Source organism: Chionomys nivalis, chromosome 10, assembly GCF_950005125.1.
Source record: "Chionomys nivalis chromosome 10, mChiNiv1.1, whole genome shotgun sequence".
NCBI lineage: Eukaryota > Metazoa > Chordata > Mammalia > Rodentia > Cricetidae > Chionomys > Chionomys nivalis.
Genome location: NC_080095.1, coordinates 21,993,639 through 22,011,852, shown reverse-complemented (window position 1 = coordinate 22,011,852; position 18,214 = coordinate 21,993,639). Strand labels below are relative to the sequence as shown.

At 47.4% G+C, this 18,214-nt stretch overlaps 1 protein-coding gene across 1 annotated transcript in view; it reads left to right on the top strand.

The window, feature by feature from the left end:
- The window catches only part of Ak7 (adenylate kinase 7), a 61,565-nt gene that overhangs the window by 7,030 nt on the left and 36,321 nt on the right, over window positions 1-18,214 (top strand). Inside the window, exons 3-8 of the mRNA XM_057782800.1 lie at window positions 445-553; window positions 2,049-2,143; window positions 9,509-9,619; window positions 12,246-12,326; window positions 13,458-13,546; window positions 17,223-17,313. Of these exons, the coding sequence (XP_057638783.1) occupies window positions 445-553; window positions 2,049-2,143; window positions 9,509-9,619; window positions 12,246-12,326; window positions 13,458-13,546; window positions 17,223-17,313 (576 nt within the window). The remainder of the gene's footprint in view (window positions 1-444; window positions 554-2,048; window positions 2,144-9,508; window positions 9,620-12,245; window positions 12,327-13,457; window positions 13,547-17,222; window positions 17,314-18,214) is intronic.

Genomic DNA, 18,214 nt, shown 5'->3' with positions numbered 1-18,214 from the left:
CAGTGCTGGGTGTCTTCCTCCTCTGAGGCAGTCTCTCATTGGCCTGCTGCTCACCCAGTAGACTAGGCTGGTTAGTGGGGAACCCCCAGGGATCCTCCCGCTTCCATCTCCCCAGCATTCAAATGGGAACCATCCGAGCCAGCACTTGTTTTTATGCAAGTTCTGAAGACCAAACTCAGGTCCTCACACTTGCGAGGCAGGGGCATTACCACCTGAGCCATCTCCCCAGCCCACATTCCAGTCTGTTTTCAATGATGCCTTTGTTACCTGTGAATTACACACAAAAGACAGCCAAGATTTCATTTTAATAGACATGCCTCTGCAAATGCTCCGTATGTGGCTGTCCTGGGGTGGGGGCGGGGATCTAATTTGGAGGCCGTCAGTCCATCTAGATGTTCCCTTGTCGACCTGTCGACACAAAGGGACCGTGGCTCTCCTTTTTAGGCTATCTCCCGAGAAGACCTCCTCACACGTCTGCTCGAGTGTGACATTGTCATCTATAACATCACCGAAAACGTGCAGCAGGTGGAGGAAGCCGTCTGGGCAGTCTCCGGTCAGTGAGCTATGAGGAACTGCACGGGGTGGGAAACACAGTCCTCCCATCTCCCAACTGACACAGCCACTCTGAGCGTCACCGAAGACCTGGTCTGAGAAGTGCCTAAAGTTTGAAGTGTGTGCGCGTGAATTGCACCTGTGGGTGGAGACCCAGGAGTCTGAGAGTGTGTTCTATTTTGGCTGCTTCTGTTTGGTGCCTGTGTGTGTCTTTGGAGGTGGGTCTTACTGTGTGGCTTGGTGTCTTAGTTTCTTTACTGCTGCTGGCAAGAGCAGCTCAAGGGAGGAAGGGTTTATTCTTGCTTAGTTCATGGTGGGGTAGTCAAGGTGGCAGGCCCTTAACCACTGTACCTGCTCTCCAGTCCTTCTGGCCTTCTCCCACTGCATATGTATGAAGTACATGCACCCATAGAGGAAAAAACACTTGCACACATAAAATAAAAATCAATATTTTTTAAAAGGAAAGAAGGTTTTTTGTTTGTTTGTTTGTTTGTTTTTAGAGACAAGAGTTTTTCTAGCTTTGGAGCCTATCCTGGAACTAGCTCTTGTAGACCAGGTTGGCCTCGAACTCACAGAATTGCCTGCCTCTGCCTCCTGAGTGCTGGGATTACAGGCCATAACCCTAGCAGTTTGGAGGTGGAAACAGAATCAGAAGTTCAAGATCATCCTTTGCTACGTAGCTAGATGGAGACCAGACTAGAGATCCCTAACTAGTACAAGTTTTTAAGCAACATTTTGTTATTTTGAGTGGTCTCAGAATTCTTCTGCCTCACCTGTCACGGATACGGTGAAAGGAAGGCAAGATGGCACAGGAGAAAAGAACAAACTCCTGGCAGGAAACATTTGCATACAGGACTGCTTCTGTGGGGGAAGAGGCAGACATGTTCAACCTATTATAAGTGTCAGACGTTATTTAAAAAGGTGACCCAGTTCTAGCCCTAGACACGTGACACATATTCACAAAGCAGGCCAAAGGGAAGCACAGCGGAGAGGAAAAGCTGAAAGCGCAGAGTTAATGGAAGAGGATGGTGTCCTTACTCGAGGTGAAAACAAGCAAAGTGTCAACGCGATGTTTGGGATTGGGATTAGCATGAAAGCCTGGCACGGTGTCCTCAGGCTGAGTCCAGTCACGCTCTCCCACCTGAGGGTGAGTCCTGCATTTTCCCAGCGAGTACTCCAGCACCTCAGTGTGTAGGGAGCCTCCTACACTGACAGTGTGCCTGGGGCTCGCAGGCCCTCGGTCCTCAAACAGTACCTCAGCCTTTACCCCCTCCGTGAGGCGCCTTTTGCAGAGGCCCCCACACTCGTTTGGGGCAGCTCACAGGCACCTGTAAATCCAGCTCCAGGGGGACTGGATACCTTGAGGTCTGCCGGCCCCTGCAGTCCCATGAATATACCCACACCCAAGGCACTCATATTAAAATAAGAATCTTTAAAACAAAGCAAGACGGCTCTTACGTGGATTCAAACGACTGCTCTATGTTTTGGCCCCACAGCAATGAATGAAGAAGTCACCCATTTTGAGAAGCGAAAGATATTCATCCTGCTGTCAACGGTGATGACGTGGGCGAGATCCAGACCTCTGGACCCTGTGAGTGCACTGCTAACCTTTCTTCACTGTGTATCCCTACACGCCCGGGCCCCAACTCATCTCCAGCATCCAGCGGAGCTCATCAACTCTAACTAATTCAAACCTAGGGGAGTTTGTCATTTCACACACCACCAAGACGTGGTGGTTTTTAATGTGTGTTTTGTTTTCTGAGTCAGCACCTCATATAGTCCAGGCTGGCCTCAAACTCTCTATACAGCCAAGGATGGCTCTAATTTCAGATCCTTCTAGCTCTATGCCCAGAGAGCTGGGATTACAGGCATTCATGGCCATGCTTAAGTTTTGTTTTTGTTTTTTTTTTAATATTTATTTATTTATTATGTATACAATATTCTGTCTGTGTGTATGCCTGAAGGCCAGAAGAGGGCGCTAGACCTCTTTACAGATGGTTGTGAGCCACCATGTGGTTGCTGGAAATTGAACTCAGGACCTTTGGAAGAGCAAGCAATGCTCTTAACCACTGAGCCATCTCTCCAGCCCCCCCCCCCCACACACACCCATGCTTAAGTTTTTAAGTGGTACTAAGATTCAAACCCAGGGTTTGGGTGTAGACAAGCACTCTGCCACAGAGCTACATCCCCAGCCTCAACCACCAAGAACTTGAACATGCCACCCGGGGACTGGTGAGATGGCTCAGTGGTTAAGAGCACTGACTGTTCTTCCAGAGGACCTGGGTTCAAGTCCCAGCACTCATGTAGCACCTATACAGCAGCCTGTATGTAACTCCAGTTCCAGAGACTCTGACACAGTGACACCAATGCACATAAAGTAAAATAGACAAATTTTTAAAAATACTGCAAAAATGCTGCCTGTTAGGCAATGCTGCTATGTGACAATGCTTTGGTCAAGGCTTGACCATATTTATGATAAGGGTCCAAGATGGTTGTTACATTGGTTACTTCCCTTCTTGTTCTGACAGAATATCTAAAAAAAGGCAGGTTGAGAAAGGTTCATTTGTTTTGGTTCTTTTCTTTTCTTTTCGAGACAGGATTTCTCTGTGTGGCTCTGGCTGTCCAGAAACTTACTCTATAGACCAGGCTAAGCTCGAGCTCACAGAGATCCACCTGCCTCTGCCTCCCTAGTGGGGGGATTAAAGGCGTGCACCACCTCCACCCGGCTGTTGCTTTGTCTTTTGAGACAGGGTCTCACCATTCACCTTGGCTGGCTTAAAACAGCTATGCAGTTCAGTCTGTCCTTAAACTTACAGGGACCTGTCTGCCTCAGCTTCCTTAGCGCTGAGATTAGGGTGTGTGCCACCACGCCTGTAGAAGAAGTAGATCTGTCTTGCTTCACTGAAGGTCTCTGAACCACCACGGAGTAGAAGGTATGGCAGAGTTGGAGGCGGCTGGTCACTCTGTGTGTCATCAGGAAGCAGAGATGACTGCCGCTGCTGAGCTCCTTTTCTCCTCTTTTTCATTCAGTCAGGGACACTCCCCCTCACACACACACACACACACACACACACACACACACACACACCCGTGGCTCTTCCCTCCTCAGGTCGTTCTCTGGAAATGCCCTCACAAGCATGCCCCGCAGTGGCTCTCTCAAATGAGTCCAAATATGATCAAACTGACAGTGAAGATGGGCCTTCACAGTTGTAATGGAGCCGAAGTTCTTATGCCCGGTGGCATGGAGCCTTCCTGAAATCACAACGCGGTGCTCCCCGAGGGCCAGTGCGACCTGAGTGGAAGGAAGACCCCTGAGAACCCAACCCAGCAAGCCAAATATGGCCGCACGCATACCCGCCAATGACAGCTGTTACAGCGTGTCCGAAAGCGTGCCTTCTTCCAACGCTGCTGCTTCTCGGTGGTCCTCTGCTGGTGTTGCAGAGCCTTTGTGGCTGTGTGGAGAATCACACTAGTTCCTCGTCGGTTGGTGTGAATAGTCCCCGCTCAATCTGAAGAGATGACGATGTTACGGAGTTCGAGACAGCCCTCACCCCAGGAAAAGACCACTGACACAATCTGGATGATAATTAGTTAAATTTATTGATACTGCTAGCAGGACAGCAATCTCTGAGCCAAACTAGAGACTGCCACGTCTCTAAGGGGGATGAAGGAAGGATTTCTAAAGGCAAAAACCACAAGAAAACCTTGATTATCTGCACAAGCAAGCCAAGGCTGTTCTGCTCTGCCAAGATCACGTAGACAAGGCAACCTCAAAATAGTCCTTGAAAGTCTGCATAAAAAGTTGAAAACAAAAACAAAACAAAACAAAAAACAACAAAAACCCAGATAGACAGGCGGTGGTGGCACATACCTTTACTCCCAGCACTCTGGAGGCAGAAGCAGGTGGATCTCTGCAAATTCAAAGTCAGCCTGGTCTACAGAGTGAGTTCCAAGACAGCCAGGACTGTTACACAAAGAAACCCTGTCTTGAGGAGGAGGAGGAAGAGGAGGAGGAGGAGGAGAGAAAAATAAATAAATAAAAGAAAAACAAACAAACAAAAAACCCAGATTATACTGGGTCATATTACAAGTAGTTGGTCAGGGCTGCATATTCCTGGGTTGGGGAGTCACTGTGTCAGGGTTAATGGGAACTTACCTTCCAGGGACTTGAAGCCAAGACAAGAGTTGTTAGGGACCAACATGGTTGCCTAATACAAAATGGAGTTTCCTCAGCCATCACAGCAGTGTGAATGATGCACAGGGTCCCTCACACCAGCACTGACGGTGGTTCTTGGCTCTCCATACTGTGAGCTATTAATTACAAGACACATTTGCAGGACTCAGGCTTGGCAGAAGGTACCTTCACGTACTAAGCCATCCTGTTGGCCTGTGTTTGTGTATAGGATCTAGCTGTGTTCTGTGGGTGAGTAAAGAAACCAGAGACGATGCTAACCCAGTCAAACTGTTGAAACAGGAGAAACAGGCAGGTTCGAGTTGTCACAGACAACTAGCTAGCCAAGAGCAGTCAGTCTGTTTAAGATTCAGATAAGTAGGACTAAGTTTAGCACAGATAGTCTTTCAGTGTACATACTCCAAAAATGTATTCATTCATTTACTCTGGATGTCCTGTTGATTTCTTTATAATCTGACAACCCTGTCTATGGGTTGGACACACGATGTTAAAGGACAGCCAATCATGGAATATGTAATTTGTCCAGGATCTGTAAAGTACACAGAATGATGGAGTAGCTACATTTTCCTTCACAAGATGATTTTCTCTGTCCTTCTCCTAAGAAAAACTCCAGTATTGGGTTTGTTCCAACCCCTCTCCCGTCCATCCACCCACCCACCCATCCACCCCTTCTTCCATCCACCCACCCACCCATCCACCCCTTCTTCCACTCACCCATCCACCCATCCATCCATTTATCCATGCTCTTAATTCATCATTCAAAATGTTATCACTAGCCCATCTGGTTTTCTTTGTATCCATGGCAACTTTCTAGCCCAAGGCTCAGCTGTCAGTTTCCCCGACTATGAAAATTGCTGGATGGCTGTTTCCTGTGGTGATGCCATCAGGGGTACAGGAATGGGTTTATTTTCTCTGCCCATCAAAGCATTAAAGTGAAGGAGAGAAGTATTGCTGAAATCTTGGAGAGTCCCAACAGAGCCACCAAATGACCCTTGGAAGGTGGGGTTCCCTGTTGAGGTTCATTAATAAAAGAATTTCTGAGATAACACAAAGAGAAGAAGCATTGAGGACAGGGAATTCATTTAAGAGGAAAACCCCAGGACAGGCAAACCGTAAGCCTCACAGCTGCCCGGAAGGGAGGAAGAAAATGGTAAAGAAAAGGAACAAAGCCAGTCTGTTTGAGATAAGGCAGAATGGAGGGCAGCTGCCTGGTGGCCAAGTGAAGAGGAGAGCTTGGAAGATCAACACAGAGGCCTAAATGTTGATTAGGGAGCTAAGAAAGCATCCCAGGTTCTGGCCGGCATCTGAAAGAAGAGCAGAAAAGGAATTAGTATCACACCCAGCCACACCTCGGGGTAGCCTGGGCTCATCGGGCTGCACTGGAGAGGAAAGACTCTAAAAAGGAAAAGCACAGTATCTTAAGGTGAAGCCATCTTCTTTGGGGTGTCCCCTAGTCAGGTTCTTGACCTGCCCCATTGTATTAACCCTTGGTGGGGGGCGGGACAAAGGTTTATCTCTACCTAGTGGTAGATTCTATTCTTTGCATTATGAGTTCCTTCCAATCTGTGGGCCATGACAGCCTTGCTAAAAATGTAATTCAGATCTTGCTGTTGGCCTGCTTCTGAAGCGTCAGTCCTGGCTCAGAGCACGGTGCAGTGAGCGAAGGTGCCTGCAGTGGTGCCCGAGTTTGAATCTTCAGAACCCTATTAAAGCCAAACACATAGTGGGAAGGTCAGTCATCTCGGAGGTCCTGTGTAGATGAGAAGGTCCCCGGGAGCTTGAGGGCCCACTACCATGGAGGCTCATTAACGACAACAACAACAACAACAGCAACAACAAAGAGACCCTTTCTCAAATGAGGTAGACGGTGAGAACTGACATCCAGGGCTGAATTTTCACCTGCGCGTGCAAGCCGTGGCACCTGTCTGCCCACGTTCACATGTGAATATTTACACACACTGCGGTTGTGTGCACACACATGCAGACACACAACTCCACCCCTCCCAGTGACCTTTAGCTGTCGGGATCATCTACAGTCCTCAGCATGGCCCACAGCCCTGACCGTGTGACTCCTACCTTCTTCATCTTCCTCCAGTTCCCGCCTTGACTCCAGTCAAGGGAACAGGATCCCTTGTAGCCCAGAGCAACTCAAACTCAGTCAGCAGTCCAGGATGACTCTGAATTCCTGATCCTCCTGCCTCCACCTCTCGAGTACTGGGATTTCCACACCTGGCCCAGAGAGCCAGATTGTGACGTGACTTTATGCTTTTAGCTGCATCCTGTAGCTTCCTCACAGAGTCCATTTTCAAGTCAAGAGCATATCCTCCACTCTGCTGGGAGCTGTCTGTGAGAATCTCTTCTTAACTGAACAAACTTGCAGATGTGATATACTGACATAGAAAACATCCTTCGTTGCTCAGGAGATGACTCAGCTGTTAAAGTGCCTGGCAACAGAAGATACCCCACACACGTTAACCCAAACTTACCTGCCAAAACACATACGCACACACAAAGGGGGGGGGTGGCTTGCCGATCGTGTTTAATAGGTTTTCTGCATCGCAATAATAGATCAGTAAGCCAGATCAAGTTGATTTGAAAAAGTAAAAGAACGGGTTTATTTGAGCAAAGCAATTCCTGGGTGAGTTCTCCAGTCCCAGAGATCGAGGCTGGAGAAGTCACATTCTCTAACTAAGGCAGGGCGCTTATATAGTTTGTCGGCGAGGGGTGATGATGTGCCCTCCACAAGCTGAGTTTGTGCCCAAGTATGGTCAGAAAACTAAACACTTTAGGCAGGGACTAAGGCTGCTGGTGACTTCAGAGGAAGAGCTGCGACACCTGCCAAAAATGCAGAACTGGGCTGTTTGGTACCTTTTCTTTGTTGGAAATTCTCTGAGAAGACCGAGTTTACAGAGAGAGAGATGGGGCTTCTCAGACCGTGCAGGAGCGAGCTGGAGGTTCCAACCAAACAATATTTACATGCTGCACAACTCTTACATTGTTAATGTTTATTTATTTGTTTGTTTGTTTGCTTATTTATTTTTGGTTTTTAGAGACAGAGTTTCTCTGTGTATTCATGGCCATCCTGGAACTCGCTCTGGAGACCAGACTGGCCTCAAACTCAGAAGTCCACCTGCCTCTGCCTGCCAAGTCCTGAGGCTAAAAGCAGTCACCACTATGCCTGTTGTGGTTTTTTGTTTGTTTGTTTTCAAGTTCCTGAATGTCCTCAATCACTGCGTAAATGTCAGCCTCCACTGACTGTACCAGATATGTATATCTTTCATATTTTGAGATCGGGACTCATCATGCTGGCCTGGAGCTCCCAGGGCTCTGCCTGCCTCTTCCTCCTGAGCGCCGAGAATGAAGGCCTGTGCCGCCACTCTCAGGTTCTCTGCTCATATTCCATTTCTTGTCCTGAATTAGCCCTCTCCTCAGCTTGGAGGTTTCATATGCTCTGGTGACAGCAGCCACAGAAGAAAAAGTCTAAGGCTTCTAGGAACCAGATTCGTAAATATAAACCCAAAGCAATTAGTGTGAAATTTGTTAGTGTGAACTGGGCATAGCGGTCCAGGCCTGTAACGCCAGGACTGAGGAGGTAGAGGTGTTAAACCTGAAAGCCGTGAGGAGAAATTGTCCACAATTGTCCAGCTGAAGCAAGCTTTATTGAATACTGACCAGGAAGATGGACACAGGCCAGGTCCATACCCAGACTCTCAGAGAATGGCACTGAATTATTTCAGTCCGGTGCTCAGAAAGGCAGCCCCACAAGGCTTCCTTCGATGTCTTCCCTTCCCGTCGTCATCCAGTCGGAGGCAAGCATACATTCTGTTGTGTATCCTGGCTGTGCACCTCCTACCTACACGTGATCAAGCACATCCTGTGCAGTTGGGACAACCAACCTGGCTTACTGAAGTGAAAACACGTGACTTGTTGTCCTACATGATCAACAGCCCCCAGCATTCCAGGACGTTGTCTGTCCTGGCAAGTGTGGCTTACAGGTTAACTTTAGCTCTTATTAGAGGGAGGAGGATGAGAAGTTCAGGGTAAACTCCCTTTGGGTACTTATCAAATATAAGGCCAGCCTGGACAACCTTAGACCCTGTGTCCAAAACAAACACACAAACACAAGGCTTCTGTTTTATTATTCACAGAGCTACAGTTTGACCTTGTGGTTTACAGCTAGCAGTCTTTGTAACATTCAATTTGCAGCTGTTACCAATAGAAAGACTGATTTCTGGGTAATGTCCCAAAGTTAGATCACATCTAGTACCAGAGCTTACTGCCACGACCATGATTTCCTTGGGAGTCTGCAGCCGGACCTGAACAATCGAACGATCGTGGAGGACCCCTGCGAGTCTCGTTTCCATTTGTTTTGAGGTCACATCAAGGTGACTTTGCTGCTCATCCCAAAACACAACCCGTACAAGAGGAGCAAGGCCCACCCCACACAGGTCTGGAGGCCCAGCATTGTGTTTTCTTAAAGAATATTTTTTGTTTCAATTGGCACATAATAATCGCATGTATCCATGGAGTACATTTTGATGGGTCTTATAGAGTCCTTGCTAAGGTAGGTCCATCACAGAAAATGTCTATCACTTTCTTACGTGGGGGCTGTCGGGGGTCCTCTGTGTTAGCCATTTGGAGATGTGGGTTTCATTCTTGGGAACCAGGTAGTATTGAGCTTCCACTGAGCAGGGCAGTCTCCCTTGGGCAGTGCAGCCTCCCTTGGTTCTGGAGCACTAAATTTGCACCTTGTGTCTCCCTTAGGAGGACACTGAAGTTCCCTTCACAGAAGAGGATTATCGAAGAAGAAAACATCACCCCAACTTCCTGGACCACATCAATGCTGAGAAGATAGTTCTTAAGCTTGGGAAAGCTGTAAGTCGGATGCACAGAACATTGTGGGGTGGGAGGGGTTCCTTGTGGGGTGGTGCACCTGGGCCACTTTCTCCTCTGTATACTCAGCCCTGCTCCCTTTCCAGGGCTGTTTCACGGAGCCAGACACATCACAACACTGTAAACACCATGGTACAGTTCCTCAGACATCCCCATGGGTCTCCGCTTCTGCTGCCAGCAATGTATTCCATCCGTAGAGATGCTCTGGCCCTGTCTTGGGCCCCCAGCTAAACTAAGGCTCTCCCCAAGCAAGGGGTCTTGGCAAAGAACTCAGTTTTAATGGGAAGGAAGGGACCACGTATTTTTGGTTCCTAGAGTCTGTCTCAATGTTTTATTTCAAATAGCTCTGAAGTTCAAGGCCTGTTTGGGCTACCAAAAGAAATTGAAGACCAGTTTTCTAACTTAGCAAGACACTGTATTGGGGGTAGGGACTGATGTGGTGGGGCAGGCCTGGAGAGATGGCACAGTGGTTAAGAGCACATACTGCCCTTCCAGAGGACCCACATTTAGCTCGGAGCACCTACATGGAGGCTCCAGACCAAGGAAACTGATGCCTCTATCATCTTAAGGAACCTGGACTCATATGAACCCCTCTGAATCACATAATTAAAAATAAATATAGGAAAAAAATATAGGTCTGGGATAGAATTCAATGGCAGAGTTCTTGCCTGGTATGGGCGAGGACCCAGGTTCATTCCCCAGGACCACTACCACCATAAAAAAAAAAGAAAAAAAAACCAGCAAACTATTCCAGCAAAATATGTCGTTTGGCATGTGTTTTATGTGTTATAGTTTTATCTTTTACTTAAGTGCCCTGTAATGAATAAATAGTAACTGAAAAGCAATTCAAGACTTGCCTAACTGCCTGTACGGCAAGGTGCTGAACATCTTACCTACGGTGTCCAGTGCTAGCTTCCAGACTTTCGTGTGTCCTCTTTAGAAGCTGGGAGTCTGGGGCTGCTGTCATTATCCCTATTCAATTTACACAGATTCCCAAACCCAAGGTGCCAACATGATGAGCGTCAACAGCTCTGCATCGCCACCTTGTGGTGTCATAAGATATAACAACCAGGGATTTCCAAAATTCAGTTCTGTCCCTGAAGAATCCCATTGGTTTGACGGATGCAGTACAAACACCTTAAGCAGGAGATAGTCATAAAAACAACAGACAGCCGGGGTGGTGGTTCGTGCCTACCATTCCAGCACTGAGGAGGCTGAAGCAGGTGGAAAGGTGGAATTCTTTTTTTTTTTTTTTTTAAGCAGTGTTTCTCTGTGGCTTTGGAGCCTGTCCTGGAACTCGCTCTGTAGACCAGGCTGGCCTCGAACTCACAGAGATCCACCTGAGGCAGGTGGAATTCTTTGAGTCTGAGGCCAGCCTGGTCTCCATAACAAGTTCCAGGCAAGCCAGGAATACACACTGGGACCCAATCTCAAAACAACAACTAACTGGAAAAGGATTAGAACTCCTAGTTCAGTGAGGCGGTGGTGGCGCACGCCTTTAATACCAGCACTCAGGAGTTGGAGGCAGGCGGATCTCTGTGAGTTCAAAGCCAGCATGGTCTACAGAGTGAGTTTCAGGACAGATAGGACTGTCTAACAGAGAAAACGCTGTCTCAAAGAACAAAAACAAACCAAAAAAAAAAAAAAAAAAGGAAAAAGAAATCCTGATCAACTTTGGTGACAAGACAGACGCTGCGGATTATTGGGCCGTGCCTTCACACGTGCTGGGCAGTGAACGCTGTCAATGAGGCAAATCCTCAGACTGCAAAATAAAAGGAATATAGCAGATTATCTAAACGTCTAAATTCTGTTATTTTGTTAAAACGTACACCATGGTCAGACAGTGGTGGCAGAGCGAGTTCCAGGACAGGCCCCAAAGCAACAAAGAAACCCTCTCTCAAAAACAACAACAAAGCCAGGCGGTGGTGGCACACACCTTTAATCCCAGCACTTCAGAAGCAGAGGCAGGCGGATCTCTGTGAATTCGAGGCCAGCCTGGTCTATAGAGTGAGTTCTAGGACAGGCTCCAAAGCTATACAGAGAAACCCTGTCTTGGAGACCTAGTACAGGGTCTGGGCCATATTGGCTGGCAGTGTACTTGCCCAGCTTGTACAAGGCCTCCGATTTGATACTCAGCACTGCATAAACTAGGCCTATAACCCTGACCCCCAAGAAGAGGTCATCTTCCGCTGTATAATGAGTTCAAGACCAGCCTGGGTTACTTGAGAACCCGCCTGAAAACAAAACAAACAAAACCCCCACCTGGTCCTGAGCTGCACAGCGATGTGACCACTCAGATGGATATTGAAGATCCTTCTAGAAGGATCTGTTTTCATAGCTCCCCTTCCTCTTGCTGCCAGCATGGAGTGCGTAGATGTTGATTCACTTTAGTTACTCATTCACATTCAGTTTCAAGGGTGTTCGGAAACACTTCTGAATTGTTTGTTCCCCTGCAGAGACCCCGGTCCTGTCCTAAGCAGCACCTACGGAGCCCAGAAGACTTGAAAGAGCCTGCAATCATGCCTGTTTGGGTTACAAAGTCTAGTTCTAGCTCAAGATGACTAATAGTATATCAATTCTGTCTTTTTTTTTTTTAAATCCATTTTAGGGCAAAAAGTTTTCAACTTACGTGGTCGCCACAGGACTTCAGTATGGAGTGGAAGGAGGGATCTTACACGCCTTTTTTAAGGTCTGGCTTTTCAATGAACATGTGAACTCTTCTTTTTTGGTTATTAATTTAATTTTACTTTCAGTTAGCTTACAACGTAGCAGTTTCCTCGCCCCATATCCCTGCCCTCACCCTCACTTAAGACCTAAAACTATGTGGGTTCTTTGTTGTAGTTTATTTGATTTATGATTGCTATACATGTGTATATAACATGTGTGTTGGGGCCTGCACATGCCTCAGCTCCAGTGTAGAGGTCAGAGGACAGCTTTGTGGGGTGACTGTATACCAAGTGTTTACCCGAAGAGCCATCTTGTCAGCCCACTATGTATATCTCAGGAAGTGTTTTACAGGGCAGGTGTGGTACAGAGTACTCATCACCATAGGACTCAGCAGGCAGAGGCAGGAGGATGGAGAATTTGAGGCCAACCCAGGGTATAATGCAAAATCCTATCTCAGGGAAGGAAGACAAAGGAAGAGAGGGTAAAGGAGGGGAGAGAGGAGGGAAGTGAAGAAAAGGGGGGGTCAATTTCCATTATATGGTGGAGGATATGTGGAGATGGATGAAGATGGGAGGGAGGCCAAGGAGAGACCCAGGAGGAAAGAAGAGAAACAACAGTGTCATCAAATGCAGGAGGAGTTTTCCTGTCCTGACCACCTGCTCCCAGATAGACAGCAGCACAGAGACTTGATAGTACTTTTAAATGTTTGGCCGATAGTTTAGGCTTATTACTAACTAGCTCTTGCATGTCACGTTAACCCATATTTCTTATTTATGCTCTGCCACATGGCAGTACCTTACTAACATGGCATGTTCATCTCTTACATCTGAATCTGGCTGGAGACCCCTGATGCTGCCCTTCCTCATCCCGTCATTCTCAGTTTGGCTTTCCCACCTAACTTGATCCTGTTCAGCTATTGGCCAGTCAGCTTGTTATTAAGCCATTGGGTCACATATCACAGATGATTAAGTAAGATGAGATCTTACAGCGAACAAGTAGACTTTTATGGGGCCGGTAGGATGAAAGTTTGAGAGAAAGGGATCCAAGAAGGGCTGGTGGCACTTCTGGAGCCCTCTGACTGATGTAGATGTTGGCTGGGAGGGAGAAACATATCCCAAGGCAAACGCTCTCTACTTGTCCTTCTCTCATTCAGATGGCTTGGCTCGGTGACATTCCTGCACTACCTGTTTTTGGAGATGGATCCAATGTCATCCCAGCCATTCATGTCCTTGATCTAGCAGGGTAAGAGGTCTCCTGGAAGTGTGACTGTTTTGGGGTGATGAATATGTGTCATTCATTTTCAAAGTTAGAGCACTGAGACCCTCACATATATTGCTGTATTCGTTCTTCATGGCCTCACGCAGAAGGCACTTAGCACCACCATTTTGTGTCTGAGAAGACATTGTCCACCCAAAGTCTCCACACTTCTGGTGACAAGTGTAGCTTCATCTCTTAGGGACTCTGTCAGTAGAAAAACAGCTCTGGAGAAGGGTTTGGGGTGCGCATTCTGGGTAACCCATTTCTTCTTCCCTTTGTCTCAGATGAGATGGGTGTCACCGTCACACCTATTGCCAAAGTTCCAGAAACCAGTCAGCTAACTGTGAGCCTGAAGCCCCCAACCTCCTTTGAGACAGGGTCTTACTCTGTAGCTCCTCCTCCTGCCTTAGCCTCTCCACAGTGAGGAATTCAAATCTTATACAAATCTCACAAGGAAATAAGAAAATAGTTTATCCTAAGGCATGGCCTGTGAATACAGATTCCAGTTTCCCTCAATGAAGGGTTGGGCAAGGGAAGAGGCCACATGGACTTTCATACCTCAGAACAAAGGAAATCATAAATCAACATATTCAGTAAGTATACTGTTCCCGAATTAAACAGGTAACAGGAATATCAAAAACTCCTTCCTAGTTGGGTGATGGTTGCACACACCTTTAATCCCAGCAGTCAAGAGGCAGAGACCGGTGGATCTCTGTGTGTTCAAGGCCAGCCTGGTCTCCAGAACGAGTTCCAGGACAGGCACCAAAGCTACACAGAGAAACCCTGTCTCAAAAAAACAAAACTGAACTCCTTCCTACAGTGAGCAGATGTTATCTTCTCGTTGCCTTTGCTCTGGGTCTGAAGAAGGCTAGAGATCAGTCAAGTCTAACCACGCATTCCATTTCTGGAGGTTTACCTAATAGACACGAAAATCTTAGGATCTGGAGGTTAAAGGGGGAGGGTTCTTTCTCTCCCAAGGGCCGGAGGAAACTTTGGCTCTTAATGTTTGACATTCCAATCCACAACAGGCCCCGCATGGTGCTCACTGCCCAGGGGGACAATCCATAGGCTTTCAACACAAAGGTTGTCCCTTCTGAGCAGAGCACTTCAGCCTCAGGCTTGACCTGAATTTCCCACATTCTCCAAGCCTTCCTGCCCGGTCCAGGTGATGCTGCCCCTAGCAACAGGGTGGTGGCTGGTTCACTGTCCTTGGAGTACCAGCCTTGTGTGTTTTCAACAGCCAGGGTTGTTGGCTGATCCCCCAGGGGCTGGTTCTAGAGGCCCAGATTTTCCCTCTCTCACAGTGGATCATTCTGGATCCCAGAGAAAGTCACACAGCTTGAACTTCGGGGCCATAGGTGTGTGGGTCCCTCCAAGACCTGAACGTAAATGATTTCTATTATTGTTCTTGAAAGCAGGGTCCCTGAAATGGTACAAATTCCAGACTTGGCAGCACATACATTAAGCCCATCTGGTGGTGCGTTCCTGTGATCCCAGGACGAAGCATTCAAGACCAGCCTGAGCTACATAGCAAGTTACAGGCTAACCTGGGCTAGACAGCCATATCATCTCTTATTCCGGTCCCTAACCCCCTTCCCCCCAAATCACCCAGATTTCAGTCAACACAAGCTTGAAGAAAGAACTGTGCAAATGTGCCTTCTCCGCACAGACCTTTCCATTCTGTCAGCAGGTTTTAAAGATGGAAGATGTTTCCCCTTTGACTAGAGGTCATAGACTGGCCTCCAAAGGACAGCCTCCCTGCCTCAGCCTCCCGGGGCTACTTGTCACCATGCCCAGTCCAATCTTTTACATTCTTAAGACCAAACACTCCACGGGAGTCCTTAATATCTTTTTTTCTTTCTAAGGCTGGAGGACAGTTTGATGTGAGTTGAAAAGAAAAATAAACCCCCAGGACAGGTGAGCTGCAGAGACCCATCTCCGCAGCTGCCCAGAGAGGAGAACCGAGAAGGGAGAAGGGACAGCCACACACTGAGTCACCAGCCTTAAATAGCTTACCGTTTTTGTTTGGTTGTTTGGGTTTTAGAAAGGGTTTCCCTGTGTAACAGCCCTGGTTATCCCAGAACTCTTTTTTTTTTTTTTTTTTTTTTTGGTTTTTTTTTTTTTGGTTTTTCGAGACAGGGCTTCTCTGTGGTTTTGGAGCCTGTCCTGGAACTAGCTCTTGTAGACCAGGCTGGTCTCGAACTCACAGAGATCCGCCTGCCACTGCCTCCCAAGTGCTGGGATTAAAGGCGTGCACCACCACCGCCCGGCATCCCAGAACTCTTGTAGACCAGGCTGGCCTTGAAATCACAGAGATCCACCTGCCTCTGCCTCCGGAGTGCTGGGTTTAAAGGCGTGAGCTACCACCACCTAGTTAATATCTTCCTTATCAGCAGATAAGTTAGAGGATGGGTTTTCTTCCTGCTTTTGGCATTATGGAAGGACTTTGAACCCTTTCCAGTAACATTTTCTTTCTTCCTGCATATTTATTTGAGCCCTATAAATTATTTAGTAGAGGACAGAAAGCTAAATGCTAAAATTCTCGGAGATGTTAATATAAAATAGGTGTGAAATGAACGTTCATTATTATTGCTTCTTTTTTCATCTCCAGGGCCAGGGGTAGAACCCAGGACCAGGCCTGAGCTAGACATTTGCTCTACCATGAGCTAAGTGAGCATTTAGATGCGCACATTTGCACTTCATCATAGCGAAGAGGAAGCTAACAAGGAGGGTGGAAGGAATGGCGCGCCTCAGCAGTAGAGTTCCAGAAATCACAGATGTGCTCAGACCCCTGCTGTGCTGCTCACCACAACATCTCTCCTTATAAAATGGGGACAGTCACAGGAGCCGTCTGACAGGGGTGTTGTGAGGATTTAATGGCAGAGTCTAGCAGCAACCAGAAGCACTGACAGTCACCAATTCAGATCACCTCTGCGTCACTTCCTTAAGACAGCGGCCATATCTTGACTCTGTGTCTCACTGTGCAAATCACTGACCCCAAACACAGCTGTGAGACTCGCAGGAGCCACTGGGTGGACGAGACTTTCTGACGAGAGTTGGGGTCAGGTCTTCTTAGAATTGGGGTGGTATACTTAAAAGAGACCAGGTTATAACTGGGTTAATGGTCCTATAATGTCAGTTACTAGGGAGGCTGGGACATGAGAATCAAATGTTCATGGCCTACCTGAGCTACAAAGCAAGTATAAGGCTAGCCTGAGTGAGATTCTGTCTCAAAATACATAAAAAGTAGAAACAAAGAGTACTAAGGAACTAGTAGGTCAGTGATAGCATGCCTGCTGGCATGTGGAAGGCCTTGAGTTCAACCCCTCATGTCAGAATAATAATAATAACAATAATAACAATAATAATTTTGAAACAAAGAAATAGAAAAATATGTAAAAAAAGAAAACAGGTTTGGGACCCAAATTATCTGTCTGCAGACCTGGCTCTTTCCCAGGAATTCTTTAGTCTGGGAAATACTGCCTAACATCTTAATCCTCCCTTCATCTGTAGACCACAGGCAGTGGCCCTGCCCCTGATGTTGGCAAACTTTAAGCGAGGCCCCTTAGCTAAGGACCAAACACCTGCCTGGCCCGCGAGGGTTGAGCTCCATTTTTTTCATTGTCTTTCCTGTCCGATTGTTGTGCCTGTTGCTCAACAGAGTGATCCAGAACGTCATAGACCACCTGCCAAAGCTGCACTACCTGGTGGCTGTGGACGAGTCTGTCCATACCCTGGAAGACCTGGTCAAGGTACAGTGGTCTGTGTGCTCATGCCCCTGTGACATGGCTTGGATATCTGTACCTCGTAAATGATAGTTACCAACTTCTTTGTGCTAACAGGGCTTCGGGACACAGAAAACAGAATGTCCTTAAACCTCAAACTGACAATGGGGGGGGGGGGGGGGCTGGAGAGATGATGACTCAGCAATTAAGAGCATCGGTTGTTCTTCCAGAGGACCCGGGTTTAATTCCTAGCACCCACATGGCAGCTTGTAGCTGTCTGTAACTCCAGTTCCAGGGGATCTGGCACAGACATACATGAAATGGATAAAGAAATATTTCTTTTTAAAAACTCATTATCTATGGCTTCAGCCTAAGTGATGGGAAATCACTACCCAAATGTCCTTTGTCCAGTACGTGCACGCAAGAGAGCAAAAAAGACCACCATTGGGTCCAGGCTGAGGGAACAGAGATCATCAGGGATACACAAGGACATACTGAAATCCGTGGGCACTGGGCCTACAGGACTGATAGAGACCAGATCACCAAAGCCTCAGGCACTTCTAGGCTCTCTAGACAAGGGTCAGGGAGCTCCCTATAGCACAGCTGCCTTACAACCCAGCTGACTGAACTGCTGCGGCCTCCTCTGGCCCGTGCTTGGCTTCTCTGTACTCACCATTAAGATTTAGTTCCAGGATCTTTGTCTGTAGCCTTCCTGCCTTCTTTTCATGTCCCCAGTCCCTCTTTAAAAACATTATTACATTATTTATTATGTATTATGCAACACTGCTTAGCCAATGACTCTAGTGTATTCCTAGCTAGCTCTTACGTCTTAACCCATTTCTAGTAGGTGCATCACCATGTGGCTGTGGCCTACCGGTAAGGTTCTGTCCGGCATCCCGCATCTGTCTCCAGTGGCAGCTACATGACT